At 39.2% G+C, this 12,259-nt stretch overlaps 2 protein-coding genes across 2 annotated transcripts; one reads left to right on the top strand and one right to left on the bottom strand.

The window, feature by feature from the left end:
* Positions 1-511: 511 nt before the first annotated feature.
* On the bottom strand, positions 512-1,296 carry LOC116204304 (TMV resistance protein N-like). The gene is made up of 2 exons (XM_031536395.1): positions 1,172-1,296; positions 512-1,076 (listed from the first exon to the last, which is right to left on the bottom strand). The coding sequence occupies exons 1-2, from the start codon at positions 1,294-1,296 to the stop codon at positions 512-514; spliced, it is 690 nt and encodes a 229-aa protein (XP_031392255.1).
* An 859-nt stretch (positions 1,297-2,155) lies between these two features.
* LOC116204862 (methyltransferase N6AMT1) lies at positions 2,156-6,177 on the top strand. The gene is made up of 2 exons (XM_031537201.1): positions 2,156-2,600; positions 5,281-6,177. Exon 2 carries the CDS (start codon positions 5,295-5,297, stop codon positions 6,048-6,050), a length of 756 nt encoding a protein of 251 aa, XP_031393061.1. The 5' UTR covers positions 2,156-2,600; positions 5,281-5,294; the 3' UTR covers positions 6,051-6,177.
* Positions 6,178-12,259: the final 6,082 nt, after the last annotated feature.

The raw sequence follows: 12,259 nt of genomic DNA, 5'->3' as shown, positions 1-12,259 counted from the left end.
TAAATTAGGGAAAAAAAATTACACATTCATCCACGTTGGTAGGAGATTCTCAAAATTTCTGGCCAAATGAGCACAGTCTAGTTGGAGAAATCTCAACTTTGATAGCTTCCTAAACTGTTGCGGTGTGAAACAGCAGTCCTCCAGCCTAACCTGATATTCCAGTCGAATGGCTTCCATATTTTTCGATCCCTATACGTAAAGAATTCAATATCTTTTATCTGTCGAATAACACCATAGCATTTTGTGCAGTCAAAATAAGAAGAAAATGTGTTGTTATACCTGATAGTTCAGCAGCACGTCAACTGCTTCATTGCCCCACAACCTGCTTCGCTTCCCTGGTTCTTTAGGGTTCTCTTCTCGAACAATTCTCCTACCAAGGTCTCGCAGCTGATCATGCATCCCTAGCATATCGTTCTCTCCAATCTTGATGAGAGACAATAGCCGGAAGACTTCGATATCAGTTTCTGGAGAAAATTTACAGTGATCTTCCCACATGTAAGCTACGATCCTTCTATCTTCCCCCGACCAAAAGGCATGCAAGATCCAAAACCATCTGTTGTTGTTCACGCTCTAATGCATCATAGCTAATCCTCAACTTCTGTTCGACTTCCTTGTTTGGCACTATGTTCAACTTCTGCGATGTTGCCTTCCACGTTTCCTCACTTTTCCCGTGAAGAAAAGAACCAATAACTTTAAGAGCTAGAGGAAGACCTCCAGTTCCATTGACGATTTCTTCTGATAGGGCTCTTAATCCTGCTGTGGGAGCATATCTCCTCAGTTCCTGCTTGCTTAAGAGTTGAAGGGCTTGATCTTTGTCCATTTCTGTTACTTCATAGACCTTATGCTCCTGAAGTACGTTTAAAGCGTCCTTGTTTCTGGTAGTTATGATGATTATACTCCCTCGACCGAACCAGTCAAGCTCTGCGGCCAGTGCTTTGAGCTGGTCAACACTATCAACATCGTCAAGAATAATGAGGACTTTCATCTCACGAAACCTACGCTTGAGCACATGAATTCCTTCATCAGTGATAGCAAAGTTCGGGCGGTCGCCCCTCAAGAGGTTAGCGACAAGTTGACTTTGCAACGTCCGAATTCATCCAAGATCTTGTTATAGACGAACTTAGCAAGCGTTGTCTTTCCAATGCCACCCATACCCCATATTCCAATGAACCTCACATCTGGCGCCTCGATACTTAGCATTCTCATGACTGCTTTTACGTGGTTGTCAATCCCTACTAAGTTGTCGACACAAAGACGAGCCTTCTTTGACTCCCTTGAAACCTTTGTGACTATCATCTGTATCAGTTCTCCTTCATGTCTGTGGTTCCATGGTAACATAATTAATATGGGAGGGTCCGCCATAAAGAGCAAGTATAGTTTCGAGAAGGCTTCAAAAAATAGCAAGACTCTTACTATAACTTCTTATTCAGTAAGAGTCTCATTAAATTCTTAACTAATAAGTTTCTTACAAAAGAGTGAATTATCTTATTAAGAAGTAAGTTTCTTATTATTTAAAATCAGTCTTATTATATTTAAAAATAATAAGTTTCTTGTTACCTAACATGAAACTTGTTATTTAGCAGGGTAGTTCGCTGAAAGTCTTCCAACACATTATGACATGACACGCTCTGATTGGTCTTTACAAACTCCCCCTCTTAATAGATAAATTGCGTTGGGTAAATATATAATGAAATATAATGCATTTGACATATTAGTCGCCCTCATTTGATAATGCCAATAAAATTTGAAGAAGGGCATATTTAAAATACCATGTTTTGAAATGCTAAAATGTTTCCATTGATCCGTAGATTTATTTTCCAAAGGGAAACCATAAAGTACTTTTACATGAAATCATTTCCCGCCAAACATATTAATTTACTTTAATAATTCCATTAATCATTTTTCCTGCCAAATATATTAATTTAGGTAAAATAAAATCCAAATATTCTCGGGATCGACCATTTTATTTTTATTTTTTTATTATTTTGGATGTGGTGGAAAGGGAATCCACCAACTTTTCATTAATCCGAACACCCCCCCAAATTTTTCTTACGATGAAATAAAAGCCCACAAAGAAAAAGAAGGCCCATACATTTCTATTATGGGCCTCCCTCCCTTCTTCGTCAATCCTAAGCCCCAGTCCTTTATTCGCTGTTTCTTCTCTCTCCTCACCCTTCCGGAGCTTCTCCTCTGCCGCTGGTGGTCGTGGTTTGCTCACGGCGGCTGCTCGACCTGTCCTTCTCCTTCGCTCTCTCTCTCGGCGATCTCCGGCCGGCAATGCAGCTCGTTCCGCACCCGAAGCCCATCGTATTGTTAGCCATGCTGCATTGAAGGAAGGGAAAGATTTTCACTAGGGAGCCGCCTTTGGGAGCTCTGAAAGGGAAATGATGGGAAGCTCTGCGAGGGAGGAAGAAAGAAAGCTGGAAGAACGACGCTCAGAAATTCGACTGCTGAAATCCGGTGATATATTTTAGCGATTCGGAAGGGAGCTGGAAAGCTACCTCTGGAAGGACTCGACGAGGCTGCCGTGAAGGTTTAGGACAAGGAGAGGTTTCCCGATCAAGAATCGGTGGATTTCGGCATAGTGAATTTCGGTGGAGGTAATTTCACTTGAATCCGAACTTGGTATCTCTAATCACATTCCGTTTAATCGAACTAAGAACGCTGTCGAGCTAATCTCGATTTTACAAGTTGTGTTTATCGCTGAGCTGATGTTGATGACCTTGGAAGCATGGTTTTATCTTCTTAGCCCTGTCAACTGGACGAAAGCATGCTGAAAATGAGTTGTTCCTAGGTCAGAATCTATAATCCGTGTCTCCGTTCGATGAAATTCATGAGTTTTTTGCTTCATATTTGATTCACTAATGATGTCTGAACGGATAGAGGTAACTCAGTTACTCAGGTGTTTTATCTCCTCTCCATGAGCACGAATCAATTATGTTTAAGTTCGGTCATTCTTAGGACACATTGATGCAAGATGTTGAAATGGTAATTGATTGATTAACTTTGGATTGAGAATGAAAACATTTATGAGAGTGTTGATGAGGAATTGGTTGGCTTACTCTGATATCGACTTCATGCAGTTGTTAAAAATATTCAGTTGAGAGTGATGGAGGATTGAAAATGTTGATAATCGGACTGCTTATACTATAACCTTGTCCTACTTACTCTTGCGTCACTTCGGATCCTAATTCTTTGTGAGATGAGGTGATTAGATGTGATGCTTGACTTGGGTATTTTTCTTAAATGTCTTCATAAGGGATGATCTAGTCTAGTTCTAAGAGATTGGTTACTTTTCATCACTTGATGGTTGGGTAACTTCTGGAAATTTCAGATTCAATCTATTCAAAGCCGCAATTGAAAATGACATTCCTACATTAATTGGTCTCAATTGCATTTAGAAACTTTTTCTCCTGATTAGTGGAAGAATGGTTTTCAACTCAAATTTAATGGATTATCACTTGCTTCAGATCAGCCCTTGATGTTATGATATTTTCTGGTGCCGCCGTTTGTTCTGCATCTGCGCTGTTGCTGTTTCTCTGTTCTGCATCTGATCTGTTTTGCTCATTTGTTCTGCATCTGTTCTGTTTTTGTTGCTTTTCAATTCTGTGTCCGATCTGTGTTTGATTCTCTACTCTGCAACTGTGCTGTTGCTGTTTCTCAGTTCTGCATCTGATCTGTTTTGCTCATTTTATTCTGCATCTGTTCAGTTTTTCTTGCCTTCTTATTCTGTATCTGATCTGTGTATGCTTCTCTATTCTGCACCGGTTCTGTTTTGCTTGTGCATTCTGCATCTACTCTTGTTTTTCTCTTTCTGTTTTCAGCAGTTTCTCTTGCTGTGTTGCTTTGGTTCATTTCTGACACTGATCCCTAAAATTTCTGATTATCCTGATCGGATCCTATGCATGATTTTTGTTTAGAGCAATGTAGACTATTTCATCACCTAATGCATGGATCCTTGCGTTATTTTAGATTTGATTAGATTTGTTTATCATCTAGGTTTAAGTAGGCATCATATAGGTCATAGTAGCATAATAAGGTTCTTAGGGCCATCTAATCAGCGTCTTAGATGTACTTAGCATGTTATGTTCGATTTTGATAGAACCATACATCATTATTTAGGTAATGAAATCATCATATTAGAGCCAGTTGGATCATTTTAGAGAGAACCGTCTCCTTGGTAGGTTCATTCCATATATATATGTGAGGATTAGAACATTTTAGAATTTTGACAGACCTTAAAAGTTGAGTTTAAGCGTTTGAATAATTCTTAGGTAGAGAAATCATGGATAACATGGATTAATTTTTGTATCTCATAATTTTAAAAGGCTCTTTATTAAAATTTTCTGAGCTATCTGTTAGGTCCATGAATTTTCTGACATTTGTATTTCAGTAAATGCATGCTTTTGCACGTCCATTTAGTTTCTAGCTTGTTTTTGGGTGCTCTGGCTAGTTGATTTGTCTCTAATCATTTCTGCACTTCCTGTTTGAGTCCCTGTGTGTTTCCCCGATTTTACATTTTGTCTTTGAAGTCTCTGTAATTTTTTATATATTTGTTTGGGGGGGGGGGGGGGGGGGGGGGGGGGGGGGGGGGGGGGGGGGGGGCGGGCGCGAAGGGGGCGGGCTGAATAGTCTCTGCGCTGGTTTAGGTTAATCTCGTATCCTTTTTATGTATTTTTATTTATTTCAGCATCCATTTATTGCATCTTTATTTAGGTCTGTCCATGTTCTAAATGTTTTAGTCAGCTTTCATGTAGTTATTCACGTAAATCTTTATTTAGGTCTGTCCATGTTCTAAATGTTTTAGTCAGCTTTCATGTAGTTATTCACGTAATTCACATGCATGAGAAAATAAATTCAAACCACGTGAATGGCATATGCAGTCAGGCTGATAGGAGCGTACTTTGCAGCTTATTTTCTGTTTTACATGTTTTGCATGTGAGCCATACACTTGTGTTCTATGAAACGGGAAAAATGAGGAAATTAGACCTTGGGTAATGATCAGGTGTTTGGGAGGAACTGGACTTCTGTAATTGAATCTCTGAACTTAAGTTCTTAGGGAACCGAGTCGGTAATAACATAGGAGGGTATCATGTCTCGTAGAATAAGATTTAGATTTTTAGCCGGCCCTAAGATTAATTTCCTTAGAAAGGTGACTGGAAACTTCCAAATGAAGGTAGCCAAGCCGGTCCTCATATTGCGGATTTGGATTCGATTAGGTATTGAAAGCTTTGAGTAGGTCCCTTACTGATCTTGAACCTTTGTTCTAATGTGAGTTAGGTAGCAGTAGAAGAATGTCCTATAGGACTGCCCAGATTCGCCTTGTGAGCTCACATCCAGAAGTTTATGAACCATGTGATGACTCATTTGCCCTAGTCGATGCCCTGCTCGCTGATTTGACGAATCTCTTGGAGCATAAGCCGTCTCTGTGCATTGAAGTAGGATGTGGCAGCGGTTATGTGATCACTTCCCTGGCTCTAATGCTCAAGGAGAAAGTCCCCGATACTTACTATGTTGCTACTGACATGAATCCTGATGCAGTGAGGGTTACTCGAGAGACACTAGAAGCTCATGGTGTTGATGCAGAGTTGATAATCACGGATATTGTTTCAGGGCTTGAGAAACGTCTAGAAGGATTGGTTGATGTGATGGTTGTGAACCCACCTTATGTCCCGACACCCGAAGATGAAGTGGGCAAGTCAGGGATTGCCTCGGCATGGGCAGGAGGAGAAGATGGCCGGGCAGTTATTGATCGAATACTGCCCATAGCTGACACCATGTTGTCTGAGAGGGGCTGGCTTTACCTGGTAACCCTGACAGCAAACAATCCCTCTCAGATATGCCGTCAAATGAGGGAGAGAGGCTATGCTTCCAGGATAGTAGTCCAGAGATCAACAGATGAAGAAAGTCTCCATATCATTAAGTTCTGGCGGGATCCCGAGATTCGACCTTCTCTGAAGGAGACAACAGCACCAAATAGCGAGTCTCTTCTCTCGCAGTTCTCCCGGTTTTCGTTCTGGAAAGGTGGCAACTCTGGTGGGAGTTTGTGAACCCAAATGTTGAACAGGAGTTCTATTGGTATGACGATTGTTTCTTTTACATATGGTCCTCGTACAAATTGTCGGATTTGAGTTTGACCAATAAATCTGATGAAAGTCCACTCAGTTTTGACTCCTACTCTTTTTATATATCACGGAAAACCGATTTGAACTAACGTGTAGAAATGCATTGATTGAGCATCGCCTGATTTCGATGTCCGCTGAAGCGTTAACTCCGTATGACTCTTATAATTAATCTATTTCTCGTCGTTGCCCCTTTCTTGCATTATAAATAGTCCATAATTTGACAATTCAATCATCACACTATCCCAAAATCCTGTTGTTTTTCTTGTTCCAAAAGTTTTCTTCAATAAAATGGGACACTGCTGGCAAAAAATCGAAGATGATAATAAATGATAAAATAATTGAAAAGGGGGAAAATAACAAGAAAAGAGCAAAAATAAGGCAAATGTATTAATCTGGTCGTAATTAAGGTAAATATGCCTAACGTTAACTCTTTCTGATTCAGGTGTTAATCAAGGTCGATAGTTTTAACTCTTGGATCCTGCGTCGACCTGACTACAGGGCCTGGCCCCCAACCCGCCCCTGAGAACAACGTATTGTATGAGCACGCGCAAAGCATTCCACGGAGTCCCAAACATTGCAATATCGGGAAAATGAATAGACATGAGATGAGGATATAGGTTAATACGTCCATTCCGAGATAAGATTGTGAATATAATGAAATCGCCATATAAAATCAGGAGCACACATGTAATAAGATCAAGAATATATTTATAGGCCTTTCTCTCCTAAATTACTAATGCACATCGAGTTAAAATCATGTAACGTCCTTGTCTAAGCAATGCCTTTGTATGTTCATCCATCTTGAAAGACACGTCTTTTGCAGGTCACCATTGAATTTCCTCTATCGATCCCTAGCCGCCGGAATTGCTTATCGTGTCCGAGGTAAAGAATCATCGTACAATTCTCATGTCATATAATCAGAAAGCTGCTTCCTCCCCTTCGATGGACCGGCCAAGTCATATGACAAGAGGAAGATAAGTACACCAGTTTGTTTTCTCGGTAGTGTCAGCAAGTGCCACTCGGCCGCCTTAGTAAATCAATTAGCGTAAATCATGCTTTGATAAAATAAAACTATTATTCAACTAAAAAATATTGTATAAAAGTTGAACAACGACATATAACGCCCCTCCTTTAAGTATATCGATTAGAAAATGATTTAAGTTTAAGAAAGTAGCACCACATCAATTTCAAAAATAATTCCTAAGCAGTGAAAGAAATCAAGTATATGTGAGAATGTTAGGTTTCATGGTTTTATAGCACCATGGCGTATTACAAAATTCTAATCTTTTTCTCCTTTCAAGACGAATCAATGCATTTTAAAAAAATAAAAGAAATCTTCAATAGGACTGAAATTTTAATGTAATTTTTATATTACTGAATAATAATGTGTTGGGAAAAATCCACAGGTCTACTTTGGACTTGGGCCCATCCGCAACCCAAAAGCTTAAGCCAATGGGTTGCTAGACCATTATCTCTTATAAACCTATGGATTTCCTCTCAATTTTTCCATGTGGGATTACTTCCATCACCCGCCCTCATCATTCTCCATATAGGAGAGAAACCGGCCCAACAATTCCCCCCCATTCTCGACTATATGGAGGACTTCGAGCCGGGTTTTTTACTTCCGAACTCGGATATCAATTGTTAGGCCATTCACTAGCCACGAGTTCCACACTCGGGCCTTGGCGCGGTGTGGGTTTCCACGCATAGCGTGTGCACTTCTCCAGGATCGTTACCTTGGGCTCTGATACCACTGTTAGGTAAAATCCACAGGTCTACTTTGGACTTGGGCCCATCCGCAACCCAAAAGCTTAAGCCAATGGGTTGCTAGACCATTATCTCTTATAAACCTATGGATTTCCTCTCAATTTTTCCATGTGGGATTACTTCCATCACCCGCCCTCATCATTCTCCATATAGGAGAGAAACCGGCCCAACATAATGTAACATTCTTTTTTTTTTTTCCATAAGTAACGCAATATTCTTATTTTCTTCATAAACGAATGCATAATTTTCGAATGCTAGAAATAAAACTTCACAACTTATTATTTTCACGTAAACGATTTCGAGAAATCATGGAATTAGCAGTTTCTCGACAACTCGAAGAACGACTGCTCGATTCTTCGTCAGTAGATGAAGAAGATGTTGATATTGGATGGGGAGGTGATGACAAACCCCCCGGAACCACTTGATTCTCCTCTTCCTCCTCCTCACCGCCGTAATCCTCCTCTCCATGCTCATCAACATCATCACCATCATCGCTATTATTATCGCATTCATAGACGGTGCCGCCTCCAATGTCATCACCTCCAAGTTCAATCCTCGACTCAGCTCGATCGCGCCCTTTAACGCAATCTCCACAAACCGAGACAACAGGCGTGAGGTTCAGGCCTGAGCTGCGCCAGGGGCTGGGACTCTGGCACGCATGGCACAGGAGAGTCCTCGTGTGCTTAGCCACGAGAAAGTTAGCCCCGTGGACCTTTTTATCGCAATCCCAACACAGATTCGCCCGATCCGGGTCGCAGTAGATATTTGCAGGACTTTTGCATAGCTCGCATTGCTTCATTATCTTTTGCTCTTATGGATGGTTCTAGCCAAGATCTAGAGCTGGGCCATCTTATACATGTCCTCTCCATTCAGCAAAAATATATATATGTCCTCTCCAACTCCCATTTACTTTTCCCTTCGTCGTCTTTTCTTTTTTTAATAATTTTTTTTATTTTCCCCAAACCGGTTAAGAGCAAGTTGATATTTTTGAAAGTTTCCCACTTGCTTTCCCTAGCAAAAATATCATTGCTTTATATTTTATTTATTTATTTCTGTTTATTATTAATATTTTCAATTGAGCTTTGATGAGATAAAAGTCAATCGAACTGATTGGGCGTCAAGAAACCATTGACTTTCAGAACTGGAAGCTTCGTAGCCTCTTGTCCACTACTTTCCAATTCAAATATTTTATTCTATTCCAATCCCAACGTGTGAAAATAGAGCACCCTATGAATAATTTCTTAGATAAAATAATTATGGGAATATATATAGTTTAACAGCAAATTGAGATCCTTATAAATAAATATTTAAAAGCCGTGCAGAGGTTTTGAAACCCTGCAAAAACACTTCATGGTCTGGACTAAATCATTCGAATGAGAATAACCTCAAATAATAGACTAAGAATATCCATAACTAGAGGGAAAAAAAAAAGAACTTAACTGAAAGGATATATTCATCCTTTTTTTTCCCCAAATACAAAAGGCATGGTTTCTTGATTTAGAGTCATTCTAATGCCGTGCAAGCAGACCTTCTGTATCGGGTCTAAATTCATTGAACTACTTTTCTAGGGCTACTAAGAAAATTCACCTAAATTATAAAATTTTCATTGGATCCACAAATTATAAAATTTACACATAATTTTAAAGTTCGAACCGATAGTATAACAAACACAATCATCTTATATATTAAAGATTTTCTTTTTATTTTTGCGATGTGTGACAACGACAATCAACCATGGCGACAAATGATATATATAATTTGGTTACAAAGGTGGTACGTGAACCTAGCTAATATGTTAAAATAAAAATTTAAATGACTAATAAAGGAGTTAGTCCCACAATAAGTATCGAATCTGATACTTTTTAATTATCAAGTGAGAGTATATGCTATTGTACTACACTTACTTTAATAAAAGCGAAAATTTCGTGATTGAGCCATCCGATACAGGTAGGTGCAGGCAGGTGTCGAATTGAAAGACAAGGTTGACCGCAAGAACTTTCACTCCAGTCCATTTTGACTAACGAATATGCTTCTTTAAGTTTGATTTTTAAAGACCAATTCAGAGAATATCTCAACCTTAAGGGTTTTGACCTAGTGATTAAGAGGGAGTTTATGTATATATTCACCCGATTTTGGGTTTGAAATTTTTTAGGGCTACGGGAACTCTTTTGACGTGATTATCCGGTTCATGCACCGCACTGATTATTACCCAGTGAGTGGATTGAGCAACTTGCTTTGGAGCTACAGGTCAATAGGCAAATAACATATATTTGGCTTCCCACATAAACTTCACGAGGGGCACAGACTCGACCCATTGGTTTTGAGAGATGGGTTGATCCCATATCGAGAAAACATATAGGAAATTTGGGGTACATGAGATTATTGAAATTACCACCTTAGTGGTTCAAACTTTCAGATTCCAACTACTTATAGTTAGGTCTTGTAAAAATTTAATATGACATCAGAGTGCGTTTTACAAGCTTGTATGGGGTCATACTTCGTCAGACCTAACCGCTCGCAATAAACTGAGAAATTGATCGATCACATATGGTCTCCCATCCAAAATTTTTTCCTCTTGATAAGGAACCCAAAAGCTGAGCTAGAGACAAGGGAGGCCAACGACTCCAATTTGGCTAGAATCATTATTGTGGGCTGCATTTGACACTACTTAGCTGAGATATTAAAACAATGGACGAAGAGGGGCAATACTTACGTGCATGAGGTGCAGCCACAAAACCAAAACAACCTAAAACAGGTGGCGGGCTGTGGTTTTTAAAGGGCAAGTTGGTTTTCATGATAAGCCGACTTGGCTTGGGACCGCGAGGTCGAACGTTTGAGTGGCTTTCCATTCTTCCCTTTTTTTCATATTATTGCATATCTTCTCCTCGTAATGTGTGCGACAAGTTGAACGGACGTCCTCGCAGCAGTCTCACATAGACAGTTTATATGGGGCATAGGCCTCCTTTAAGGTAATGGACAAGTACAAAGAGGATTCCCTGGGCCAGATAGAGATCGATCGGCTTCTCGAGTGCGCGAAGATAAAAGGGAGCTTGACTGTATGACCCACCTAGCTAACAGCTAGGGATGAAAGTTGGCCTTACTAATTCAACGGTGCCTAATGGAGGGGCGGCATGGTTGTGTCCGGTTTTGGAGCACGAATACAATGTCGATCAATTTTGCAATTAATTTAGACCTTTGTAGCATTTATTTTGCTTCAACTTCCTCAGAAATTTCAAATTTCCCTGAGACCACGCTGCGATTTTCATACGTGAGACAGTTGACACTCAAATTCTAATCTATACATAGTTATTAGTTAATATTATGGTTTGCATGTTATTCATGAATCGGATAGGAGATTCCGAGTGTTGGAGATTGTCCTGCATTAAGTCTGGATTCGGAAACTCTAAGACTCGGAGCAAGGAAGAAATTGGAGGAAAACATCGTTTTCTATATTTTTTTTATGATTTTTTGTAACCTTATAAGAGGAAATATTCTAGGAAATATTTTAGGACATATATTAGGATATCTATATAGCTTTAGGATATATTCTCTTGTATGTCTATATATAGGGTCTTGTACGAGTTGCGAAAGGTGCCTTGGTGCCGCCAAACCCTGGGGCCTTGGAGCCGGTGAGAGAGAGTCTGGAATCACGGTCAGTGATGGTGTGATCTTATTGAGAAATTCTCTGAGTTATCTTTTGGAGTCTCGGTTTAGAGTGAGAGGCTTGAGAGAATTGAAATATCAGATTAGACTCTTATCAGGATTGGATTTTGTAATGGAGACTGGGATTGAGAGACATTTCTGATGACTGTAATCTCTTGTTTATCGATTTAGTAAATTCTCCTGCTCTGTCCGTGGATGTTTTTAACCACGTATATTCGATGTTCGATTTATTTTTCTCTGTTATCTCATCTCGTGTTATAGGCATCTTGTCATAATACCAAGATAATTCAAATTAAATTGTCTTTTACATACATAAATCTTATTGACAATTGGACTATAAAGTCGTGTAATGAGATAATTTAATAATAATTTTCACCATATTATTATGAGGAATAACCACATTATTGTGAGAAATAACCACTCGAGATTTTTTCATATTAAAGGAAGCCTTTGAATTTCCAAATATGGGCGCGAGTAATATATTTTACATTCCAAAAGTAGCAGATTAAATTGATTCTAAGTTAATTTAGTATAAAGTTGTCCAGTGCAATAATTTTGATCTCCTTGCCATGCCAAAAAAACACGATAAAAATTAAAATTTTATAGTACTTATTAAATTTTCAGATAGTACATTATTGTTTTTAAATTTTGTGAAATCCTAACATTTTTGGACATAGCATACGTATAAATATACGGTACGCCAC

Source organism: Punica granatum, chromosome 4, assembly GCF_007655135.1.
Source record: "Punica granatum isolate Tunisia-2019 chromosome 4, ASM765513v2, whole genome shotgun sequence".
Lineage (NCBI taxonomy): Eukaryota > Viridiplantae > Streptophyta > Magnoliopsida > Myrtales > Lythraceae > Punica > Punica granatum.
This window is presented reverse-complemented; position numbering and strand designations above follow the sequence as displayed.

Excerpts from the sequence above, each read along its gene's own strand:
- LOC116204304 (XM_031536395.1), bottom strand. The coding sequence starts at position 1,296 with ATGATAGTCACAAAGGTTTCAAGGGAGTCAAAGAAGGCTCGTCTTTGT. Across the intron at positions 1,077-1,171 it reads ATCGAGGCGCCAGATGTGAG|TCAACTTGTCGCTAACCTCT; the intron begins GTTCATTGGAAT and ends GACGTTGCAAAG.
- LOC116204862 (XM_031537201.1), top strand. The coding sequence starts at position 5,295 with ATGTCCTATAGGACTGCCCAGATTCGCCTTGTGAGCTCACATCCAGAA.